The sequence below is a fragment of the Oryctolagus cuniculus genome, chromosome 1 (assembly GCF_051225735.1).
Source record: "Oryctolagus cuniculus isolate XC-2025 breed Fujian yellow rabbit chromosome 1, ASM5122573v1, whole genome shotgun sequence".
NCBI classification, from domain to species: Eukaryota; Metazoa; Chordata; class Mammalia; order Lagomorpha; family Leporidae; genus Oryctolagus; species Oryctolagus cuniculus.
Window position 1 is genome coordinate 145,499,618 of NC_142867.1, and position 25,565 is coordinate 145,525,182.

The 25,565-nt window shown below is 56.0% G+C and overlaps 1 protein-coding gene and 1 long non-coding RNA gene across 3 annotated transcripts in view; one reads left to right on the top strand and one right to left on the bottom strand.

Moving 5' to 3' along the window:
* PHF2 (PHD finger protein 2) overlaps window positions 1-18,868 on the bottom strand; it is an 87,844-nt gene extending 68,976 nt beyond the window's left edge. The window contains exon 1 of one of the 2 annotated variants that reach the window (XM_051846981.3): window positions 18,480-18,868. In XM_051846981.3, the coding sequence (XP_051702941.3) occupies window positions 18,480-18,577 (98 nt within the window). In that variant the 5' untranslated portion in view covers window positions 18,578-18,868. The remainder of the gene's footprint in view (window positions 1-18,479) is intronic. The other variant, XM_051846983.3, reaches the window with a different exon arrangement.
* A 2,538-nt stretch (window positions 18,869-21,406) lies between these two features.
* Window positions 21,407-23,381, top strand: LOC138843983 (uncharacterized). Its single transcript, XR_011379272.2, has 3 exons — window positions 21,407-22,420; window positions 22,531-22,629; window positions 23,079-23,381. It is a non-coding gene; the product is annotated as an uncharacterized LOC138843983 (long non-coding RNA).
* The last annotated feature ends 2,184 nt before the right edge of the window (window positions 23,382-25,565 follow it).

The following is a 25,565-nucleotide window of genomic DNA, read 5'->3' on the forward strand; positions in this document are numbered from 1 at the left end:
GCCCCAGGCACGCCAGCATGATGCCTACGGGGGAGTAAGGTGAGGTCTGGGAAGGGACGCACTCCCTGGACAGCTGCTCAGGCCGTCCTGAGCCGCCGTTGGGCCTGAGACACCAGCACTCTGGCCTCATGCGTGTGCTCTTCCCCTCGGCTGTCTAAGCTCACTTCTGCCCCCTGCTGCTGCCCGCCTCTGCCACTGCTCCGCTGGCAGCTACTTGCAGCCCACCTGGGTCCATGCAGGTCCCACTCACTGACTAGCACTCCACCGTGCTGGTGGTGCTCTGCAGGGCCGCCCGCTCTCCCACCCGGGGCCGCCTCTCCAAGGGAAGGCATGGATGGTACAAGGCGCACATGGCACAACCCTCCCGGCCCACCTGCAGCCACCCCATCTGCCCGCAGGAGTGCCTGGGACGGGGGCCAGTGGAGACCTTTGCCGACTGTAGGAAAAGCCGCAGTTTGATGGCATACACAAGGTCCTTCAGAAGTACGCAAGATTCCAAAGAGCACTGGGATTTCCTAAGGGCAACCCCTCGCACACGAGGTGGCCCATGGGAAGCCCCTCAGGGCACAGGGGCAAGGACAGGTCAAGGGTAAGGCTAGGGACTTTTAGGGACATTCTTACCTGCGCGACTTAGGCGTGATTAAAATTAGATTGTAAAAGAAGAAACACCCTGGATGGAGCCCACCTCTCCCGTCCCACGCCAGCCACCAGGGAAGGCAGCTGCCCCTGGCTCCTCCCAGCCCAGGTCCTGCCAAGGCGTCCTCAGCCAGGGTGAACCTGCCCTGGACCCCGCCATCACTGTCCTGGGCGGGGGGGGTGGGGGGGGTGGGTGCCAGGGTGCAGACAGCTGCTGCATTCAAGGGGAGCAGGGTTTGGGGCACAGAGGCGGTGAGTATGCATCTGTGGAGCATTCCCTGCTCACTAAACAAACGTCCGTGGAGCCGGGAGCCGGCCAGGTGGAGCCAGGTTTGTGCAGGACGACAAATGCACGCCCTTCGAGGCTGAGGTGCTGTGTTCCACAGTCAGCACGGCCCTCCAGCCCACTGGCCTGGCGACACAGCTTCCTCGCCATTCAAGGGCCCGGAGGATGCCCTCTGAGAGTCTGAGAGCTCTCCCAACCCCAGTTGTGCCCAGTCTCCTATGACACTGTCTCCACGGCCCTGGGTACTGCACACAGGACAGGAGGGACTGCCTTAACAGAGAGGCCAGGAGCACGGGTAACATAACACAGACAAAACCACTGCTGCAGATCAGCCTGCTCAGCCGACAGACACCCTGGATCACCACCTGGGTACTGACTGCTTCACAGGCTCCAGGCCTTGCAGACTCAGGGGTCCCCCGTCCCCCCCAGCAAGGACTCTGGATGCACACGTATGGAGCGTGCACATGCACATCATGCGGGGAGCACTTTGAGCCAGGCACACCCAGAAAGGACCTGTGCACGACACACGGACATGCCACTGGGCACCCTGGGCCAGGCGCACGACGACGACGGCCCGAAAATACTTTCTGCAACTCCCAGTCTTAATTTTCCCAAAGCTTACACTGTACGTTCAGGAACTCTGTACTGCTGTTGCTGAAGTGGATCCACTTGAAGTGGCTCCTCAGACTCCTGCCCTCCTCTCTGCCTCCGGATGGGATACCTGTGAGTCTCCATCAACGCTCTCTCGGCGTCGGTAGGCATCTGAGACTATGTACATAAACGCTGAGCGTGCACACACAGCCTGGGCTCCGGGAGCCGGCCCTTCACTCCTGTAACACCCGAGGTTCTCTAAGTTATGATAATGATAATTCAGCACCTGCACATATTCAAGAATCTACAGGTAAGCACTAGGTACTGAGCACCTAGAGCATCCCAAACTGAGTACTTGCAGTACTCAACAGCATCTAGAAGCTGGGCACTTATGAGCAATCATTTAGCATCTCTAAGTGCCTGAGTATCTGGTAGTAACTGGTCAGTATCTCTTAAGTACCTGAGCATTTTTAAGTTCAGGGTTTGCACCTGTAAGTACTGCTTTAATGTCTGTAAGTACCTAAGTACCTACAGGTAATAATTTAGCAACCACAGTATCTGAATATTTATGTTATTGTTCAGCACCTGAAACTAATTGTTAGCATCTGGAAAGTACCCAGTATCTGTATGTATTCTTTGAGTATCTGTAAGTACCCAGGTACCTGTAAGTAAACATTTAGCATAAGTATCTAAGTACCCAAAGTCATCATTTAGTATCTTTACATGATCCTGTAACGTCTGTCAGCATCCAAGTAATCATACAGCATCTCTAAGTGTCTGTTTCTAAGTAATTATTAGAATCTATAAATGCTCGGCTCTGTGCACGCAATCGCTCAGCTGCTAAGTGCCCCTCTGTGAGCACTAGCAGGTGATCATCAGTGTGCGTAAGTACTGAATGGCTCTAAGTGTTCCTCTGGTGTCTGTAACTATCGGAGTACCTGTCACAAGGTCCCAGCTTGCTCTTCCCCGGCGCAGGGCCTGTGCGCTCCCTGACAATCAGCAGGAGGCTGGGGTCACACAGGCCACCCTGGGAGCGGGGGAGGGCAGCCCTGCTGCTCTGGGACATGGTCTTGGAGGGCCTATCGCTGACCGAGGAGCTCACAGTCTGCAGAATGTGGGAACGGGAACCCCACCCCCACCCCCACCCCAGGATGGTCCCAAAGGAGGGGAGGATGGTCCCCCTTCTGGGCTGAACCTTCCGCCTGCAGCCTCCTGCCCAGCCACAGGGACTGTCAGGCAGCTTTGGCCACGGCGCCCATGTGTTAATGGGGGAGGGGTCATGGCAGAAAAGGGTGTGCCAAGGCTGGGGAGATCCCACCCCACCCAGCCTTCGGTGTCGGGAGGCCTGGGGCCAACAGCCTGCCTCTGCTGCGTGGCCAGTGAGATAATTAAACAAACCTGTGTCTGCGGAATCTTGCAGAAGGCAGCAAGAGCTCCGGGGCCCCTCATTCTAGTGCACTGCTCACTGTCCTTGTGAATACAAGAGTAACGTGACACGCCTGGAACCCAACTTGGGAAACACAGAGAACAAAGCATCAGGAAAACACAACCTTGACCTTTAACATTTGGTATGTTCCCTTCTAGCATGTCTTTGAGTTGGACTGACTCACCCCAGCTATCATTACTATGCACACAGCGCTCCACCTCATGTTTCGTCATCAACACTTCCCATATTAACACCTTACTGAGGGGGCTGGCGGTGTGGCGCAGGTCAATCCGCCCCCTGTGCTGCTGGCATCCCATATGGGTGCCGGTTCTAGTCCCGGCTGCTCCTCTTCCCTTCCAGCTCTCTGCTGGGAGAGCAGTGCAAGATGGCCCAACTCCTTGGGCCCCTGCACCCACGTGAGAGACCCTAAAGAAGATCCTGGCTCCTGGTTTCGGATCACCACAGCTCCGGCCATGGCGTCCACCTGGGGAGTAAGCCAGTGGAAGGAAGACCTCTCTGTCTGTTTCTCACTCTCACTGTCTATAACTCTCAAATAAATAAATAAAAACACCTTGTCGGCCCCATCCCCACTGACAGCTGCATAGCTCCCCACGGTGTGTCATTCACTTCATCCTCTCTCAGCTCCAGTAAGCAACAGTGCAGGTGCCTTGAGTTGTTCAATGAGTAACCAAAATGTCTCTCTGCGTACTTTTAAAGCTGCGATGGTGGATTTCGAACAGATAGTCCAGATAAAAGGCATAATCTCTTTCAAAATCAGAAGCCAGCTTTGCAGTGGCAACTCCAGCGGTTTCTAGGGAAACCAGTTTTATGAAGATGCAGATCGCTCCCTCGGGAAGCGCTGGATGAAATCCTCAGAGACCGCAGAGGACATGCAGTCCAAGGTCCTATGAGCAGAGATCGGGACTCCAGACCAAGGGAGGTGAGCCCTGGGCCTCGGTCCCACCACAACTCCAAGGGCATCAATCTGGTGGCACTGCAGCCCCCAGAGGCAGCCCAGGGAAAAAGGTGGAAGTCAAGACCCCTCTGGAGGCTGGCACTGTGGCACATCAGGTTAGGCCGCCTCCCTCAAAGCCAGTAGGAGTGCTGGTTCAAGTCCTGGGCACCCTGCCTCCTACCCAGCCCCGATAATGCAGCTGGGATAGCAGGGGAAGATGGCCCATGTGCCTGGGCCCTGCCACCCATGCGGGAGACCTGGATGCAGTGCTGGGCTCCTGGCTTTGGCCTGGACCAGCCCTGGCTGTTGCAATGAGTGAACCAGCAGATGGAAGCTCTGTCTCCCTCTCTCTATCACTCTGCCTTTCAAGTAAATAAAAATAAATCTTTCAGGGAAAGAAAGGAAAGAAAGAAAGAAAGGAGGCCTCTCCTGGCATCACTGGGACTCTAGTCCCCAAGGCCAGATCCTGCTAGAACTAGAACATTCTAGCATCTGCTCTTTGAACATTTTTAAAGCATAAGGGACACGAAAAACAAAGACGGGAAATAGCAGCTTGTTGGGCCAATGTAGCCTGAGCCGCTCCCGCCCAGGGCCTCCAGGTGGGCCCCGTGCAGACCCTTGAAGAGGAAGCCACACGATTAGGGACGCCCACAGCCCACCTGGGAGTGCTGGTTTGAGTCCCTGGCTTCCCTGCTTCCAATCCAGCTCCTGCTCACGTGCCTGGGAAGGCAGCACACGGTGACCTTAGGTCCCTGCCACCCAAGGGGGAGACGTAAACGGAGTTCTGGGTTCCTGGTTTCTGCCTGACCCAGCACCAGCTGTTGCAGGCATTTGGGGAGAGAACCATCCAATGGAAGATCTCTGTCTATCCCTTTTTCTCTCTTTCAAATAAATAAACTTTAATAAGAAGGAGAGGAGAAGGGAGGGGAGGGGAGGGGAAGGGAGAGAGGAGGGGAAGAAAGAAAGAATCAAGGGCTTGGAGTAGCGATGTAGCTGCAGGCTCCCGATGCCCCCCTCCACCACAGTGGGGCTACAAGCCTGGGGGTGCCAGCTGGGGCCTCTCGGGCAATACAAGACCAGGCAGTTGGACTGGCCCTACTGCAACGATACCTGTTGGTGCTTGACCACCTCTGACCTCACTGTTGTCTGCCAAGGCTCCTGGGCCACCAGAGCATCAGTTTTCTCATCTATAAAATGGGGACATGGCATCACACATAGGCAGGCAGCAGACACCAGCTCAGACACCCCAGCCACAACCCACAGTAAACACACAGAGACAGACGGACAGACAGAAGGCAGCATGCCTCTCATCGGCACGAGCTTCCAGACGTGTGCTGCAATCCCAAGGAGGAAGTCTGGTCCCTGCGCTGCACCCGGCAGATACCTCAGCAAGCCTTGGCCTTGCAGGATGCTCAGGCCAAGCGAGTGGTGGGGCCTGCGGGTGGGCGGGCGCCGTGGAAGAACTTCGCCGAGATCCCAGTGCTCCAGAGAGCCAGGTAGCAGGTGTGGATTACCCCTCTGAGGCCAGCGGGGTGAAGTCCTTCCCAGGGCAAAGGCAAGCACAGGGTATCCAGTTCTATAGAAACTCAGCTTTCCCCAACCCCCCAGGGCGCCCCACTCTGCGGACCCTGCCCTGGCTCCGTGGGCTTCACAGGCCTGAAACTGAATTTGGTTGTGGGCATTTCCTCCAGAACACACAGGAGGAAGGAATGTCGGGTGCAGAGAAGACTCTGGGCCCGCCTGGCCCTGACCCACTGCACAGCCTCAGCTCCCTGTCTGGGAAGGGCGCTTAGAGCAAATGCTCCCAGTGCTCCCAGCACACACCTCTGGTTCAGGGCCTGCGGGGCAACAGAGGTGCGATTCCAAAGGTCATTTCCACTACATCTGTCCTTCCCAAAAAGGAAGGGAAGGCTGAGAAGGTGCCATAGCACCCGGAGGGGCCAAGACCATGGGGGACAGGTATACGAGCTTCACGGTGGCTCCCAGCTAAGGAAGGACCTGTGGGGAGGGCCCGCAGCCTCGTGGGTGGTGGCGCAAGATGTGAGCCCTCAGGGGAATGGGCCCAGGGTACGAGAAGATGTGTCTACACCTTCTCTGGAAAACTACAATTCCAAAATTAATGGGAGGAACAAAAACCAAAGGAGGACTGCCATCACGGAGGGTCTTGGACAAGGCAGGGGCATTTTGCAAACAGGTGGGAGGGAAGAAGGGGGCAGGCAGGAGGCATCAGTGTCACCTGACCTCTGGGACTGACCCTGTCCGTCCTATCTCCACAGAAGTATCGGGGCCATAGACAAGGACCTACAACCACAGGGAGACAGGATGGCAACACCAGTGAGCTCAGTAATTAGGAAACTGCAAGCTGAAACGATGGTGGGAAATTGTTCTCCGCCTTCCAGGTTGAACTGATACAGATCGAGACGTTCAGGACGTGTGCTGCCTGCCCAGCGTGCAGATTTTAAAATCTGAAATGCTGACTCCTTCCACTCAGCAACTTGACTTCCTGGACTGGATCCAGGAGATACACTTGCAGATGTGCACACAAACGTACAGACCAGGATCCCACTGTGCAAGACTACACAAGAGTGCAAAAGGAGCCACAGGCCACACGCACCCCAGAGCTGCGCCGCCATGGCCCGATGGAGGGCACGGAAGCATCAGGGAGTGAGTGGGGGCTTTTGGGACCATGAGCTGCCCCGGGGCTAGAGTCCTGCGGGCTCCAGAAAGAGGGCTGGGGGGTTCCAGGCAGAGGGCTGGGGAAACCAGGCCTGGTCTTTCGCTCCATCCCCCACTCCCTCTTTAATCCGTGCTAGTGTTTCCTCTGCAAAATAATTTAAAAACTTTCGAATAAATAAATGTGCATCAAAATAAATAATTAAATATCAGTTTTCCACCAGATACAGTTGCAACATATCTGGAAGAAGGTTAGTGGCTTCCTGCCTTCAACCAGGGAGATTCAGCAATGACCCAAGGCGCTTCAGGTTGTCACCCCCAGGGTGGCACTGCTGCACTCGGCTGGGTGGGGGCAGTGCATGGGCAGCCCCGCCACAGACGAGTCTCCAGTGCAGGCCCAGGGCCTGCTGTGAACACGCTTCCCTCCACCGTGGCCTGTTACAGTTCTTACAAAGGCTTCCCTCGGATGGAACCCCAGCCAGCCTGCTTACTAAGCTCCCTTCTCCGGGTGTGAATCCAGCACTTGGGCCCTTCCCAGCGCTGTGGCCCGGCGGCTGCTCTGCAGACAAAACTGGAGTGAGGAGACTGTCAGGTGTGGCAAGGGACCGAGCCCCAAGCTGGGAGTGAAGCTTCCCCACCCCCCGGCTGCCCCCTGGGGTCCCTCTCACTCAGCCAGCACCCCCAAGCGCCAGAGGGGCTTCCTCAAACACAAATCCCTTCGGGTTGCCCCGGGTATTGCCTTCAAGGCCAGGGCCAGAGGTTTCATAAACAGTTGGTGGGGTACAGACTGAGTAGGACCAACCTCTGACATCAGAGGGAGTTACCCACACCACCTGCTTGGCTTCATGCTTAACAGCAGTAGAGCTGGTGCTTCAAGGCCAAGGCTGTCAGGGGGTGGACAGCAGAGGGGCAGGGTGGGAGCAGAGGGGCAGAGGGGCAGCTACCAGAAGGCAGATGGGTGGAATGAGTCCCAGGCCAACACTGGGCTATGACACCCTGGGGCCGAACAGCAGCCACAGCCTCCTTCCAAAGGCACCAAGTGGCTCAGAGCAGGTGCAGCACCGGCAGGCTCAGCCCTCCCAGAGGGCAGGCAGGGTGACAGTGACAGACGCCCTCCCACCTCCCACCCTTCAGCGCTCATCAACCCCTACCGGGAGCTCCAACATTGTCACCCTGGGCTTCCCCATCCTTCAGTCCGGGGCTCTGCATCCCTTACCCAGGCAGCCTCCACCTTTCACCCTAGGACTCCATCGTCCCTGGTGTCTCTTTCTCACCCTACAAGCCACACCTCCCACAGCACTCCGAGAGAACTCTACAAACGTAAACTGGAGAATGCCCTGCCCCTGTCCTGCCCCTGCTGCTGCAGTGCGCTCCTGAAGGTGGCTGGTGGTGAGCGCTGTGCCTGCCCCATGGGATCGTTCCCTGCCCCAGCCCCAGGGTCTCATGCAGATGCAGAAACCCTGCCATCTTCCTCACTGCTGCACCCCCTGGGCTTAGAACAGAGCCCAGTCCCCTAAGGTGCTTGGGAAGTGTCACCAGCCAGGTGACAGATGAGGAGCCAGGCCCAGGCGTGGGCAAATCTCCCAACTCCCAGCCTGGCATGAGACTCAGGGATTCCTGGAGCAGGACATGCAGTAGCCACGCACAGCCAGGGGTGACGAGAAAGTCTCGCAGCTGTCCCCAACCGGCCGGCACTCTCGCTGTAGTAGAGGGGGTGGGGCAGCTGGCTGGGGCAAAGCCAGTGGCCGCACTATCAGAGGAGGACGTGGCAGGCTGCAGACCCCCACCCCAGCTCACTCCTCCTGAGCAGCCCTGGGTCTGAGGCCCTCCAGGGAGCAGCTGTGAGGACGGCATCCAGGGGTGCCCAGTGCCAGGGACAGACAGTGCACAGGCACCTCTGGCAGGTGCCGCAGTTCCAGACAGCCGGGGGTTGGGGGTGGTCACTTTGTCCACTTTGAAGGAGACACCGCAGTAACTGCACTGACTAACCCTCATGTGTAGCGACTCCAGTGGGAGGAGATTCACAGCAAACCTCGTGCTGCCCACCTGAGCCTGCACGCAGCCACAGGGTCTCCTCTTCCCCATGACCTGGGGCGCTCCCACAAGCTGCACACCCTCCGCCCCCAGCCCTGTTCACCAAAGATGGACAGACCCAGGCTCCAGTTTCTGCCTGATTCCAGGCTGCTAGGACCTTAGGACTCCAGGTCTCAGTCTGTCCTGCAGGAAAATGGGAGCTGAATCCCTGGGTCAGCCTGCAGCCTTGCTCCAGCAATAGCAGGACACCCCTGGGGTAGGGGGACTGGCAGGGAAGGCCCTCGAACCCTCTCCACGCTGCCTCTAGCCTAGACCCAGATTCCTGGGATGCAACCACTCTTCCAGCCTCTGCTTTTCCGGAGGTCTCCTGCGGAAGCTGCCCTGGGGGAAGCTTGTCCTCGGGGCAAGTCACAAAGCCACGTGGAGACCCCCAGGCTCCCAAGCTGCCGCATGTCCCACTGTCATCTGCAGTAGTCGGCCCCACAGGTGGCCCTACGTGGGGTACCCAGTCTCCAGGACAAGGAGGCACCCACAGCACCCCGCTCCCGCCCTCAGTAGCAGCCTCAGCTCCTCCTTGGAGCCTCCGTGAGGCAGAGGGGCTGCACCTTAGATGGCCAGACCAGTGCACCGGCCACAGGTTCTCTTTAGCTGTCCCAGTGCTGCTCTCATGACCTCCATCCTGACTCACTGGCCCTCCAGCCACCGAGACCCACCCTGGCTCTGTGTGGCCTCTGATGGGCAGCCTGGGTCCAAATCCCACTCCACACTAACCAGCGGTAGGGCCCTGGGTCAGCCCTATTGCTGCCCTCACTCTGGTCTCCAACCTTGGAGGGTAGGGTGAGGGATGAGAAAGGATGCGGCTTCCCTGGGGTCCAGGGCTCAGCGCGGCCGCGGCACTCCTTCCCAGCCTCCTTAGCGCGGCGGCCGCGGCACTCCTTCCCAGCCTCCTTAGCGCGGCGGCCGCGGCACTCCCTCCCAGCCTGCTTGCAGGCGCCCCGGGGCCCCACCCTCCTGCCCCTCTGGCTAGAACACGCACCGGGCCTTCCCCTGCTGGCCCGGCGAGTTCCAACTCCAGGCCATTCCAAAGAGTTCTATCTGTGCCTGGTGGACCTTGTGGCTGGCCTGGAGCTCCTGTCATGGCGGCTGCTTGCTCAGTGCAGCGTGGTCACTCGCCTCGCTCTCAGGGGCCCTAGACTCGTCCCAGTAGAGCTTCCTCAACAGTATCTCGTGCAGCTAAAACGGGGAGGATGCAGTCGGGAGGAGGGAGTCCTGGGTCCTGCACGTGTCCAGACAGTTCTCAGCCCTGCACCTAGGCAAGAGGCTCCACAAACACTCACAAAGACAACATGCAGGCGCTCTGGGTACACCCAAGCCAGCACGCCAGGGGAGCATGCCAGGAGAGACGGTGCCTGGCACACGCATGGTCCTGGAAACTCCGCCACCACGTGCAAAGGCGATTACAAAGAAAGATAAAAGTGCCAGCAATGAACAGTCTGAAAAGGAAGCTGAGAAAACAATTCTGGGCAACAGCACCCGAAAGAACAGAACACCTAGGAATAAACTGGCCTGAGGAGGTGAAGACAAGCACAGTGAAAACCACAAAACCTGGCTGAGATAAGCATGGCACAGATACAAGGAGAGACGGCTCGTGTTTGTGGATGGGATGACTTAATGCTGGGGCGGGCATCTGGGGCACTCGTCACCTGGATTTGAGTCCTGGCTATACTTCCAGTTTTAGTTTTCTGCAAACAAGCAGGGGGAGGCAGCAGATGATGGCTCAAGTATGTGGGTCCCTGCCACCCACGTGGGAGACCCAGATCGAGTTCCTGGCTCCAGGTTTTGTCCTGGCCTAGCTCTGGCATTTGAAGAGTAAACCAGCAGATGTCTGTCTGTCTGTCTCTCTCTCTCTCATTCCCCCTTCAAATATAAAATAAATAAATAATTTTCAAAAGCCTTAATGCTATTACGATGACAATGCTACCCAAAGGGACCTACAGCTTAAACGGCATTCCTATCAAAATCCCAACAGCCTTTTTTGCAGAAATGAAGCAGCAAATCCCAAGATTCAAGTGGAGCTGCAGGTGCCAAAGAACCACAAGTCTCATTTCAAAACTTCCTTCAAACCTTCAGTAATCAAAACAGTATGATACTGGCACAAAGACAGACATGGAATCCAAGGGAACGGAACTGATATGATAGTCCAGAAATAATCTCATATATATGGTCAAACGAGTTTGATAAGTGTGCAAAGCCATTCAATAAGCAAAGGACAGTGTTCCCAGTCAATGCTGCTGAGACAATGGATTATCCATATGCAAATGGGCCAAACTGCACCCTTCCCTTAGGTCGTAAACAAAAATAAGCTGAAAATGGATGAAAAACCTAAATATAAGAGCCAAAGTTATAAGACTCTTAAGGAGCCTGCGCTGTGGTGCTGTGAGTTAAGCCACCACCTGCATTGTCAGCATCCATGTGAGTGCCTGTTTGATTTCCAGCTGCTCCACTTCCAATCCAGCTCCCTGCTAATGCGCTTGGGAAAGTAGTGGAAGATGGCCCAGATGTCTGGGTCCCTGCATCCATGTGGGAGACCTGATGGAATTCCTGGCTCCTTGCTTCAGCCTGACCCAACCCCAGCCTATTTGGGAAATGGATCCGTGGATAGAAGACATCTGTTTGTCTCTCCCTCTGTAACTCTGCCTTGTAAATAAACAAACAAGTCTCAAAAAAAAAAAAAAAAGGAAAGAAAACATTACACAAATCAATAAGCATGTGGAAAAGATGTTCAAAGTCGTTAGTCAATAGCAATAGCTAAGTCAGAACCACAGTGATGTGACTTCACATTTGCTGGGGCAGCTATGGTTTAAAAAAAATTAGGAAAGTAACGAGTGTTGGCAAGAATGTGGAGAAATTAGAACACTCATACATTGCTGATGAAAGTTTAAAATAAGTGGCCCCTGTGGAAAACAGCTTGTTGGTTACTCAAAAAAGGTAAGTGTACAGGCATGGCATTGAGGAACAATGGATTAAACCTTTGCTTGGAATACCTGAATCCCATATCCAAGTTCCTGGGATTGAGTCCCATCCTCCACTCCCAATCCAACCTCCTGCTCATGCACACCAGGGAAGGCAGCTGATGATGGCCCAAGTACCTAGGTCCCTGCCAGCCGTGAGGAAGACCCAGGTTGAGTTTTGAGCTCCTGGCTACAGCCTGGTCCAGCCCTGGCTGTTGTGGACATTTGGGGAAAGAACCAGCAGATGGAAGATATCTCAATACCTCTCTCTTTCTCTCCCTCCCTCTCTCCTTCTTTCTCTGTTCCTCTGCCTTTCTAACAAATAAATCAATCTTTTAAAAAACCACTTAATAATAAAATTATTGTATGATCCAGCAATTCCATTCCTAAATATATACCCAAAAGAACTGAGAAAGGCGTTCAAACAGATAATCTTCACGGCAGCAGCATTTCCAACAGCCACGGGTGGAAACAACTCAAATGTCCATCAGCCGATGAATGGATAAAGTGTGGTCCATCCCACGGTGGAATATTATCCAGCCATAAAAATCAAGGAGACACTGCTACAGGCTACAGCACGGATAAACCTCAAAAACATTTGGCTCAGTGAAAGGCAGGCACACAAGGTCACATATTGTATGATTCTATTTATATGAAATATCCAAGATAGATAAATCCATAGAGACGGAAAGCAGATTGCTGGTTGCCAGGGGCTGGGGGGCGGGGGAGGGGAGAGCAATGAAAATGTTTGGGAACCAGACAGAAGCGATGGTTGCACAACATTGTGAATGCACTAAATGCCACTAATCTGTGCACTTTCAAATGGCTAATTTTATGTGTATTTTGCCTCAATTAAAGAAAAAAAAAGATGAAGATCTGGTTTTTCCACTTGTCGGGACAGATACCACAAAGAGCTACACACTCTGAGATGAAAACCAGTCGCGGGTGGGATCCTAAGTATGGTCGTCCGTGGTTGACCTGGCCCTTCGGTGGTGGGGGAAGTCCAGGGGAGAAGTGTACAGACCCCACCCCCAAAACAGAGCTCACAGCCAGGGGAGCCCAGCCGCCACCACACCCCGGGGCCAGGAATCCAGGTCAGCAGAAATATGGAGCCCGAGAGGGAAGGATGCAGACACGACACAGGCGCCCCGTGGGAGACCCTAGGGAGCTGCCCCAGGGCCTCCCGTGAAGGAAACCCCCTCCATCGCCTGGCACGGTCTGCAGCGCTCCTCTGCGACGTCTCCACCCATGCCACGCTGTCGCAGCCATGGACACGAGTTGTTATCAGCACCTGGTATTTGCTCAGGCCCTTGAGCCAGAAGAGCATAAGCCAGGCAGACGCCACCTCCTCACCTGTACCGCGTGGGAGGTGAGTGTGTCCACCTGTGGCATAGCCAAGGGCACCAGCTGGAGCAAGGACACAGGGCTGCCTATGCGCATGCAGAGAAAGATGGGCCACGGCGTGAGCCACCCCAGCTACCACCCACAGTGCACATGGAAGCCAAAGAAGACGATAAGGAGTCCAACACACCCAAGTGCCTGCCCCTGCAGCAAGAATCTCAAACAAGCGTCACTGGGGCTGGCTCTGTGGCACCAGCATCCCATACGAGTCCTTTTGAGTCCTGGCTGCTCCACTTCCAATCCAGCTCCCTGCTGATGTCCCCGGGAAAGCAGAAGACAGCATGAGGGTGTGGGCCCCCGCCATTCAACACAGGACACCACGATGAAGCTAATGACTCCTGGCTTTGGACTGGCACAGACCTGCTGTTGCAGCGATTTAAGAAGTAAACCAGCAGATGGGAAAACTCGACCTCTCTCTCTCTTCCTCTCCCTCTGTCTCCCTCCCACCCCAGACACACACACTTTGCCTTTGAAATAAATAAATAAATAAATAAATCTTTAAAAAAAATTAGCGAATTTTGTTTCCCCCACAGTCTGGTTTTAGGAGTTCCAAAGCGTCACATTATTTACTGGCCCACACACCAAATCTCTTCATTCTTCTGAGATAAGGACCTGGTACGTGCAAGACACCAGGAAAAGAGGGTGCCTGGGTGGCAGAGTTGACAGCAAGCACCCCCAGGCTCTGCCCAGATCCCAGACCCTCCGTAGTGACCCGATGCTTGGGTGACACCAAAGAAACACGGGCTGCAGTCCAGAAGCTCCCACCAAGCCCTTGCCCAGCCAAAAATGTTTCTAAAAGATACACACATTCTGGAGAAGCAGTAGACACTCACAAGCCACCCCCTTCGGGACACCTCTCCTTTGGAAAGCAACCCACAGGGACGTCCACTCTGCCCTCAGAAGTGGGCAGCACACTCCCCTCTCCTCCTCCAGAGCTCCCGCAGCTCACGCGGGAAGGAAAGACCCACTTAATTAATGGATGGAAATGACGAAGCCTTACTGCCAAACACGTCACCACGCTATCTCCACGAGAAGGGCCCCAGCTCCCCAGCATTCCACGTCTGGGGCTCTGGAAACCCAAACTCCAGTGTTGGCGCCGGCCTGAACCCCGCAAGGGTCAGCACTGCTGACACTCACTCTGCCATGTTCTGCGTCCCCAGGCACCTCCGTGTGGCTCTGCCCCAAGGAGAGTGAGGCTGGGTGTATACACACAGGCAAACTCAGTTCCAAGGAAGGACTCGAAGACCCTGGCAAGGATGAGCACGCAAGAACCAGGCGAACCCTGCCCCCTGAGGCTGGTCCACTCCACTTTCTGAGAACTTCCAGAGGCCAACTGTTGCCTGTGCCGCCCTCTCTCACCTGGATGGGTAGCAGCTTCCTTACTGTCTCCTGCCCCCACTCTGGGTCCCTTCTGTCCCCACAGCAGCCACGGGGACCCTGTCAAAGCCCCAGTCCCCTGCTGTCCCTCGTCTGTTCAGATCCCCTGCAGGGCTTGCTCACCTCTGGGTACAGACTGGAGTGGAACTCTTCACACACAAGTTCGACTTCCCCACCCTGGCAGAGGCAAGCAAGCTGCCCGGGAGCCCCGGAGGCCAGCTGAGCCCCGCAGGAGTCGCGCCCAGCACGGGCACAGGCTTACGGAGGGCCGGGCAAAGCTCTCGAGCTCTCGGAGGATGCCCCCACAAACCCTGGAGCCCAACAGAACAAGCCCCTGTGAGGACGTCTGACACATTACAGGATCAGTCCTGTCTCCCAGCGGTGGCCAGTCTTCAGCTCAAGTTGGTGACAGGGTGAGAGGCCCGGTCCTCCATCACAGGGCACCGACTCCACCCTCTAGACGGAAGACACCGGACCCAAGGACGGACCACAGCACTCAGCCCAAGGGCAGGAGCCTGAGAGCGGGATACACATCCCTACTGACGGGGCAGACAGGACATGCTAGACAGCATCCGCCAGCCTCCCTGCCTCCTGCCAGGTTCTGCCCCAAAATCCATTCCTTCCAAGTCAAAGCCCCGATTCCAGGGCAGCAGCGGGGCCAGCGCAGGCCCTCTAAGCTGAAAGGCTTCCCTCAGCCAAGGTCAAGGTGGGGCTGGAGACGGAATCCTACCGGGCAACTTGGGGGCAGCCCACACACCCAGGGGCCTGAAAGGAGGGCCTTTTTCTGCAGCCCCTGCTCCACAAGGCCCTTTCAGGAATGCAGGACAAAAGATCCCCTGCCCAGGTGACTGCTTTTCCTCTCCCAGCCCAGTGGGGCGCCCTCAGGAGAACACGGGGACAGTGCTTCACCTTAGAAGCCAGCTCTGGCCCCACCAAGTCCTCACCCCCGAAGCTTCCAGGAGCAAAGACTTGGGTTCTGTGAGTGCAGATGACTCACAGACCCTCTGCCCCATCCTCTGCACAGCGGGGGTCACAGGGCAGGTGCAGCGTTGCAGGGGACAGGCTACTGCTGCAATGCCTACATCCCATAATGGACCTCAGCACCCCTGCTTCCCATGCAGCTTCCTGCTAATGTACCCTGGAAAGCAGGGTGCACTTGGGTGCCTGCCACTGCGTGGCAGACCAGGATGGAGTTCCCAGCTCCTGGCTTCAGTCTGGCTCAACCCTGGATGTTGATGGCATTTGGGAGGCGAAACAGTGGATGGAAGATCTCTCTCTCACACTCTTACTCTCTCACTCTAAGTTTCAAGTAAATGGAAATAAACTTAAAAAAAAAAAAACGGGCTCACTGAAGAATGCAATACGACCACAGCGGGGAGGACACAGGCTTTTCACTTCAACAGTTCCGTGTTTATTTTCACAGTGACTGTGCACAGCAAGTGACACTAATGTTCTATTTCAGGGAATGATATGAACTTTCCTTTTAAAAGAAATATTCACCAGAGTAAGGAGACATGAGAATTAAATGTACCCTGGGACCCTAGACAGAAAAAGGGCAGGAAGGGGCTGGTGCCGTGGCTCGCTTGGCTAATCCTCCACCTGCAGGACTGGCATCCCATACGGGTACCAGGTTCTAGTCCCGGCTGCTCCTCTTCCAGTCCAGCTCTCTGCTGTGGCCCAGGAGGGCAATGGAGGTCCTTGGGCCCTGCACCCGCATGGGAGACCAGGAGGAAGCGCCTGGCTCCTGGCTTCAGATCGGCACACCACACCAGCTGTAGCGGCCATTTGGGGGGTGAACCAACGGAAAGAAGACCTTTCTTTCTGTATCTCTCTCTCACTGTCTATCTCTATCTGTCATAAAAAAAAAAAAAAGAAAAGAAAGAAAAAAGAAAAGAAAAAGGGCAGGAAGCAGGGGAAACCTGGTTCCAGAAATACGAGTAAATGTTGTTGGTGGAAGAACAGCATTGTACTAGTGTGAATATCTTCGCTTGTGCACGGGCGCCATGGTTATGTAAGACGCTAACTTTAGGGAGATGGACAGAGTGAGCGCAGGCTACCCCACGGAGGAGCTGCACCATTTTTGTAATGCTAAAGTCCCCCCGAATACAAAGTTAAAAAGGACTCCAACTTTTGAAAAGTGAGCTTTCAGGTAAACTATGAAGCAAATGGCAGCACAGGTGGTATGCCCGGGGTTACTGAGGGTCATCCGAGCGACGCAGATTGGGAAACACACGGGCGTGGCGACACACTTTCGTTTCACTGATGGTAAGAATGATGCCGAGAGAGCCGCATGCGGCCAAGCCCCACCTTGTCCACATAGCCCTGGTCCCTGAGCCGGCCTTCTGTCCATCACAGCCTGGAGCCACTCAGGGGGACCAGACACACCAGGAAGTTTTCTCCTCCCAGGGTTCCCAAGCAATCCTCTCTACGGTGTCTAAGGTCGTATCTCTCCTGCCCCCAGCCTGGACCAATAGAGCAAAGGACACCAGCCATCTCCCCTGCCTGTCCCTTGTTCCTGGGTTTTCCCTCGGCCTAGAAGACCAGATCAGAACCAGCCCCCTTCCCCAGAGCTTCCCTTAGGCACAAGAGGAAGCCCCCCCACCCCAAGCCCTCTCTCCTCCCCAGTCTGGGCACCACATGTGGGCAGCAGCCGGAGCTCAGGACCAGGGTCCACAGGGTTCTGCAGGCCCCACGTTCAAGGATTTCTGGGGCCAGTGTCTCGGGATTGGCACAGCCATACAGGCTCTGGTCCTTGCACTCCCAGAGGATGCAGTTAGTGGGTGTGCACATGGGCCTGGGGCAAGCAGCAGTCAGAAGGGGTCTCCCAGCACTGGGCAACCCCGAGAGAGCATCCTGGGAGCCCCACGCGTAGTCAGCATGTGTCCCGAACCACACAACTCCACACCCTCCTCACAAGCATCCCCTTGACAGGCACGAAGTGGGACTTAGGCACAGAGGGGACCAGGTCCTGCCACCCTGCTCCCCACATACGAACAGGGCGCCTGCGGACCGGGGCCTCATTTGTCAGAGGGTGTGAGAACCCCTGAGCCCAGTCTCAACACCCTCAGCTGGGACCTGCAGGGGGTCTCCACTCCGGAGGGAGGATCAGGAGCTGCAGCGACCCCGCCAGATCCCCCAGGCTGTCCTGGAACTCCGCAGGGCAGACAGCCCAAACACAGCCCACAGGCAAAGTCAGCCGCGGGAGAACCTGTCGGAGCAGTTCGGGCAGGAGTACCCCTCCTCTTCCTCCCGCTGCTTTTACTTCTGGGTGGGAAGGGCCTTTGGCTTGTGAAAAGTAGGCACCGGGCCAGGTCACGGCCACGGGCAAGGGCCAGGAAGGCAGGCTTCAGTGTCTCCCGGCTTACCTCCTGCCCCCTCCCCACCTTCCTTAGAGAGCATAAGGTCACGTCAAACTGGGGTGTCCCTGCCTAAGGAAATGGGGAACCTTGCAGGCCAGGGCGGAGGCGGCAAAGCCTGGCGCCCGCCCCGCGCACCGACACGACTCTGCCGCCGCAGTCCGCCGGGCTGGGTCCGCCCGCCGGGACGAGGTCCGAGGAGCCGCCGGGTGTCCCGGCCGCCCAGCCCCGCCGCTCGCGCCTCTCGGGGACCCGCGCCGGCCGCGCGCCCGCCTCCCCCGGCCCGGCAGCCCAAGCCCGCGCGGGGAAAGTTCCTGCAACTTCGCAGGGGGAGGCGCGGGCGCGGGGCCTGGGCCTCCCTCCGAGCCGCCTCCGCGGCCGCGCGGCCCCGCTGTCAGGCGCCCGGCCGGGGCCTGGCCCCAACTTCCCCGCACCCTGGCGCCTCCGGGCCGTGGGCCTCGCTTTGTGCGGGCGCCAGGCGCCCCGCCGGCCCGGCTCGCGGCCCCCGCCCTGGGCACAAAAGGGCGCGCGGCGGCCCGGCCCCAGCGCGCGGGTTCCACCGAGCCGGCCCCGGCGAGCCGGCCTCCCCGAGCCGTGCCCGCTGAGCGGGCCGTCCCCGCGAGCCGTCCCCGGCGAGTCGTCTCCGCCGAGCCGTCCCCGCCGAGCGGGCCCGGGCGCCGGGTGGCCGCGGTGGCCGGGCGGGCGGGAGGCGGCCGGGCCGCTGCGCGCTCACCTGCCGTGGAACCAGTCCTTGCAGGCGTCGCACTCGATCATGAAGCGGGTAACGTCGTAGGGCAGCCGGCAGACGCAGTACACGGGCACCGTCGCCATGTTGCCGCGCGCGCCCCGCCGCTGCGCCGCGGTCGGGCCGGGCCGGGCCGGGCCGGGCCGCGCGGGGGCGGCGGGCGGGGGCGGCGGGCGCGGGCGGCGCCGCGGCCGGGGGACGGGCCGGGGGCGCAGACCGCCCGCGCGCTCCCGGCCGCGCGTCCGCACAATGCCGCGCGCGCTGGAGGCCGCGCCGGAGCCGCCCGGCCGCGGGGCGCAGGGCGCGAGTGTGCGCGGGCCGGGCCGCGCGCGGGACACAAAAGGGAAGGGACGCGCGGGGGCGGCGGGCGGGGAGCCGCGGCCCCACCGCAGGGACCCCCGGCCGCCGAGCGGCCTCTACGTCAGCGCCCCGGGTGGCGCCGCCTCCGCCCGCCGGCCTGGGCCCCGCTGCCGCGCGGGGAAGGCGGGCCGGGTGGAAGGTGGGCCGGCCGGGGGACCTAGCCAAGGGGAGAAGGCGAGCCGGGGGTCTCTGCTGGACAGGAGGTGGGCCGTGGTACTTGCTGCGGGAGAAGATAGGCGAGGGGTCCCTGCCCGGGGAGGAAGTTGGGCCAAAGGCTTCCCCGCCCCCGGGGAGGTGGGCTGCGGGGACCCCGCGGAGAAGGTGGCCGGGACCCTAGGGCACGGCCGGCCGCCGGCCGGGCTACTCGCGGCCGGGTCAAGGGGTGCCAGGCTGGAATGCTCCTCCTCCAGCAGAGAGGAAAGTCCTAGACCCCTAACTTTCTTCTGACCCCGCGGCGAGTGGGAAGGAGATGCCTTCTTTGGCCTCCCTGCCTCTTCCCCAGCCCTTAGTCCCCAGTGGTGGTGCTGGCCCAAATACACCTCCTCCTCCTCCTCCTCCTCCTCCTCCTCCTCCTCCTCCTCACTCCCCTTATCCTAGCTGGAGATGTTCGCTCCCCAGATGCCGGGGACAGATCAAGAGGCACGAGGAGAGTGTGGCGTGGAGCTGCCCGGGAACCCCACTGAAAGTCCAGCCCTCAGCCGGGAGACCGGCTACCCTACTTCTGTGTCCACAGGAGAGGAAGCCAGGGGTTGGCATTGCGCTGTCCCTGCAGCCTGCCCCACCTCACCTGCAGTGCCCGGAGCCTTTGGTGAGTGGGGTGGGAGAGGTGCCCTCTGAGATGGACCCACCCCCCACCCCCCAGCCGCACCTGCCCTGCCTCCCCAGCTGCTGGCATCCCTGGGGCATCTGTGCTGGACAGAGGCCACGTTCATAGTAAGAAACCTGTCAGGCCCGACTTGCCCTCCTCACTGCCTCTTGCCCCAGCTTCCTGTGGCAGAAGCCACCTAATGCTGGGAGGTGCTGGGCAGCTCGGGGCAGGAATCTTGGCCCACCGTGCCTCAGGACACCCTTGACAAGGGGCTGATGGCCCACAGCATGCAGCTTGCCCTCCAAGCCCTCCTCCTGTCCCCAGCAGGTGCCCCTGTGCTGATGCATGAGGAGAGGAAGGGGCACCCCGACCTCTCCCACCTGGGAGCCGCCCCGTGGGGTCACAGGAAGGCTTCGTCCCGGTTTTTTCCTTCTGCCTGCTGCTTTGACTGCTGAGGCTCTGGGCCCAGCTGGGCGGGCACCACCCGGCGCTGATGGGCACACTGCCGTTCCCCTGACAGCGCCAGGAGGGCAGTTGGGTGAGAGCTGGACGCTTCTGGAGAACACCGTGTGCGGCCCTGGCTCTGGGCAGCCCTGCCTATCCCAACACTTGTCTTTCCTTGTTTACAAATAAGGAAACCATTGCACGGCGCGTGCCGCGGGCTCCCCAGGTGCAGCGCTGGGTGCGTGGCCCTGGGCCTTGTAGTGCCCAGCCAGGCCTTGGAAAACCCTGTGCCAGGGTCTGGCTTGGATCGCCACACCGGACACTCAGGCTGCTGCTGCGGCAGATGGTCCTGGGGCAGTTTGAAAGCCGTGAAGACGGAGGCTTGGAGTGTCTCGGTGTCAGCCAGCAAGATCAGCCGGCTGGGGAGAGAGAAGGGTGAACTGGAGGCCTGGCCGGTGCCTCCGCTGCCTCACAGAACGTGCCTGGGACAGCCTGTCCTCCCTCCCACTTGCCCCCGGAGGTCTCCTGTCTGCAGCCAGCCCTGCCCACAGCGTCTGGTTCTGAGCATGTCCAGACAGAGCCCGGTTCAAAACCCACTTTGCTCCCACTTCTCCCCATGACTCCCCTGTCCTGTCCTCTGCCCCTTCCCTCTCCCCTTCCCTCTCTGCCCCACTCAGGGACGTGGCAGAGCAGTGAAGACATGGAGCACTCTCAGAGATACAACTTGAGAAGGTGACCTGGGAGAGCAGGGTGGTGGGTGGCAGGGAGGGACAGCTGACTGGGCCACACAGAGGGCCAGGGGATGAAGGGAGCCTCTTGTGTGGCTCAGAGGGAGGGGAAGGACCCTGAGAGGATGAGGACAGTGGCCCAGAAGCTCAGCTGGCCTCGACCCAAACTTGATGCCCCATTGCTTTTGCTGTCTGGGTCTCTACACCTGCCACCAAAAGCCTGCACGCCCCAGGGCTCAGCTGCAGTCTGGCACCTACTAGTCTGCCAGCATGCGGCAGTGGCCCCCTGGGCCCCAGGCCGCGTGGCCTGTAGCAAGGGTCAGGAGGATGGCCCCCGTGCCGCTCTCCATCGCGGCACCCCGGGAATAGCGTGACGCAGCATCGCATGCAGGCGTGAGCATCGGAGGCAGGTGTGTTTTGTCCCTCTGCTGCCCAGCAGGTCATTGTATGGAGTGCATTTATTCTGCATTCATGCATTCCTCATTCCCCCGCTCAGCCAAATGCAGTGCAGTGAGTGCTACTGCAAGTTTGTTTTTATTTAATTTTGGTTAAATACCCATAGTATAAAATGTACCTTTTTTTTTTTTTTTTTTTTGACAGGCAGAGTGGACAGTGAGAGAGAGAGACAGAGAGAAAGGTCTTCCTTTGCCGTTGGCTCACCCTCCAATGGCCTCCACGGCCGGTGCGCTGCGGCCCGGCACACCGCGCTGATCCGATGGCAGGAGCCAGGTGCTTCTCCTGGTCTCCCATGGGATGCAGGGCCCAAGCACTTGGGCCATCCTCCACTGCCTTACTGGGCCACAGCAGAGAGCTGGCCTGGAAGAGGGGCAACCGGGACAGAATCCAGCACCCCGACCGGGACTAGAACCCGTTGTGCCGGCGCCGCAAGGCGGAGGATTAGCCTAGTGAGCCGCAGCGCTGGCCAAAATGTACCATTTTTAAAAATGATTTATTTTATTTGAAAGGTCGAGTTACAGAGAGAGAGAGGGAGAGACACATAGAGAGAGAGGGCTTCCATCTGCTTGTTCACTCCCCGATTGGCCACAACGGCCAGGGCTGGGCCAGGCTGAACCCAGGAGCGAGGAGCTTCATCCAGGTCTCACACGGGTACAGGAGCCCGAGCACTTGGGCCACCTTCTGCTGCTTTCCCAGGCCACTAGCAGGGAGCTGAATCAGAAGTGGAGCAGCTGGGACTTGAACCGGCACCCATATGAGATGCTGGCACTGAAGGCGGCAGCTTTACCTGCCACAGCACAACATTGGCCCCCCAAAATTTACCATCTTTAACCATCTTTGGTCAGTGTGAAGGCCATTCACTTTGCTGTTTAACCATCTCTACCATTGTTCTGCAGAACCCCTCTTCTCCACAAACTGAAACTCCATCCCATTCAACACAGACTCCACATTTGCCTCCCCCAGCCCCTGGCGCATGCACACACACACTTACACTCACACTCACACACACACACCCCTCTACACCCCTTCTCCCTCCTGTCTCCATTAATTTGACTACTCTAGGGACCTCGTACACATGGGTTCACAGTGTGTGTCCTTTTGCGACTGATTTCACCGAGCACAGTGTCCTCAAGGTTCGTCTCTACTACACTGGGTCAGAAGTCCATGCCTTTTTAACACTGCCTAGTATTTCATTTCATGTGTGTGTAGACCACAGTTTGTTTTTCTGTCCTGTGTCACTCAGTGGACACTCGGGGTGCTTCTACCCTTTGGCTGTTGTGAATAGCACCGCTGAGAACGCTGGCATGCAGATACCCGCTGTAGAACCTGCTCTCGCGTTCAGGTATGTGTCCAGAAGTGGGCTCCCTGGGGCGCAGGAACTTCTCGGGATTTTGATTTGCATTTCCTGATGACGAGTGATACTTGATATTGTTTTGTGTGCTTCTTGGCCACCTATGTATCTATGAAGTCTATTACAGTCCTTTGCCCCATTTTTTTTTTTTTTTTTTTACAACCTATGTTGGTCATCTCCAAAGTGTTTTTGTGGTGGTGGTGGTTGTTGTTTTTTGGTTTTTGTTTTTTTTTTGTTTGTTTGTTTGTTTGTTTGAGACATAGAGTTAGACAGTGAGAGGGAGAGACAGAGAAAGGTCTTCCATCTGTTGGTTCACTCCCCAAATGGCCACAACAGCCGGGGCTGCACCGATCTGCAGCCAGGAGCCAGGTGCTTCCTCCTGGTCTCCCACGTGGGTGCAGGGGCCCAAGCACTTGGGCCATCCTCCACTGCTCTCCCAGGCCGCAGCAGATAGCTGGACTGGAAGAGGAGCAGCCGGGACTAGAACCGGCACCCATACGGGATGCCAGTGCCGCAGATGGAGGATTAACCTACTACACCACAGCACCGGCCCCTGCCCATTTTTAAATTGGGTTGTTTGTTTCCTGGTTGTGGAGCTTAGGAGTCCTTTATGTACAGTATTCTATATATTGATCCCTTATCACTTAGAAGATTTGCAAATATTTTCTCCCATTGTGTCAGTTGCCTTTTTATTCTATTACTAATCTCTGGTTCTTTAATAAAAGTTTTTTTGTTTCAATGAATTCTGAATTATCTACTTGCTCTTTTGTTGCCTGTATTTTTGGTTCCATATCCAAGAAATCACTGTCAAATTCAATGCCATGAAGCTTTCCCCCTGTGTTTTCTTCTAAGAGCTTTATGTTTGTAGCTCTGTGTTTGGGTCTTCATGCCATTTTCAGTCCATTTTTGTGCTTAAGGTAAGGTAAGGTTCTGGCTTCATTCTTTTGCGTGTGGATGTCAAGTTTTCCCAGCACTGTTGTTGAAGGGATTGCCCTTTGTCCTTTTCCCATCAAGTGGGTTTTGCCACCTTGTCGAGTAGCTTTTCACCATATATGTGAGGGTTTATTTCTGGGCACTCTATTCCATTCCGTTGCTCTGTATGTCTGTATGCCAGTGCCGCACTGATTGCTGTTTGTAGTAAGTTTTGAAATCAGGAAGTGTGAATTCTGCTTTAATATTCTCTGGGCTATTTGGGGTCCATTGAGATTACGTATGAATTTTTTTCTAAAAAATATTGTTTATGCAAAAAATCTCATTGGTATTTTGATAGGGATTACAGTAAATCTGTATATTACTTTTTAAGAGAATGACTTAATAATAATAAATCTTGTAAGACCACAGGCTGTCTTTTCAATTATGTGTGTCTTCTTTAATTCCTTTCAGCAATGTCTAGTAGTGTTCAGTGTACAAGTCTTTTGTCTCCTTGATTAAGTTTATTCTTGAGTATTTTATTGTTTTTGATGTAAATGGAATTTTTAATTTCCTCTTTTGCATTTTTTACTGTTAGAGTATGGAAACAAAATTGATTTTTATATGTCAGTTTTTTGTCCTGCTCTTCAGTGACTTTATTAATTCTCACGGGTTTGGTTGTTTGTCTTGGGGAATCTTTAGTTTTCCTAAATTAAAAAAAAATTAATTTTATTTATTTTAAAGAGTTACAGAGAGAGGAGAAGATATCTTCTATACTCTGGTTCACTGAGAGAGAGAGAGAGAGAGAGAGAGAGAGAAAGAGAAAGATTTTCCATCTGCTGTTTCACTCCCCAGATGGTCACAATGGCTGAGGCTGGGCCAGGCTGATGTCAGGAGCCAGGAGTTTCTTTCAGGTCTCCCACTGTGTGCAGGGACCCAAGCATTTAGGCCATCTTTGCTGCTTTTCCCAGGCGCATTAGCAGGGATATGGATCAGAAATGGAGCAGCTGGACTCAGCCTATATGGTATGCTGGTGTCACAGGCGGTGGCCCTAGGTTTCCTAAATCTTGATGAGTGTGTGTATACATACATATATATAATACATACCTACATACATATACATATGTATATGATACCATATCACTCTAAGCAGAGATCATTTTATCTCTGCCTTTCCAACTTGGATGCCTTTTATTTACGTGTTTGTTTGTTTTTGCCTAACAGCTCTGGCAAAGACTTCCAACGCTGTGTTGACTAGCAGTGGTGAGAACGGGCATCCTTGCTCTATTCCTGATCTTAGAGGGAAAGCTTTCAACTTTTTAGCATTGAGTATGATGTTAACTATGGGCTTTTCACAGGTGGCCTTTACTATGTTGAGGAAATTTCCTTCTAAATTTTTTGATTTTTGGTTTAATAATAAGAGGGTTGGATTTTTGTTAAGATTTTTTCCTACAACAATTGAAATGATCATGTAGGGTTTTTTTTTAATCCCTCATTCTATTATCATGGTGAATTGCACTGATTTTCATGTTGAACTATCCTTACATTTCAGGACTAACTCCTACTTGGTCACAGTGTATAATCCTCTTAATATGCTGCTGGTACCTGTTGGCTAGTATCTGGTCAAGGATTTTGGCAGCAGAATTCATAAGCAATATTGTAGTTTTCTGCTCGTGTCTTTGGCTTTGGTGTCACGGTCATGATGGCCTCAGAGAATGAGCTTGGAAGGGTTCCTTCCTCTTCTGTTTTTTTTTTTTTTTTTTTTTTTTTTTTTTTTTTTTTTTTTAAGATTTGTTTATTTGAAAGGCAGAGTGTCAGAGAAACACACACACACACACACAGACACACAGATAGCATTCATCTGCTGGTTCACTCCTGAAATGGCCACTACGGTGAGAACTGAACCAGGCTGAAGCTAGCAGCCCGTAACACTACCTGGGTCTTCCCTAGGGGTGGCAGGGACATCCCTGCTTCCCAGGTGCATTTTCAGGGAGCTGGATTCATAGTGGAGCAGCCAG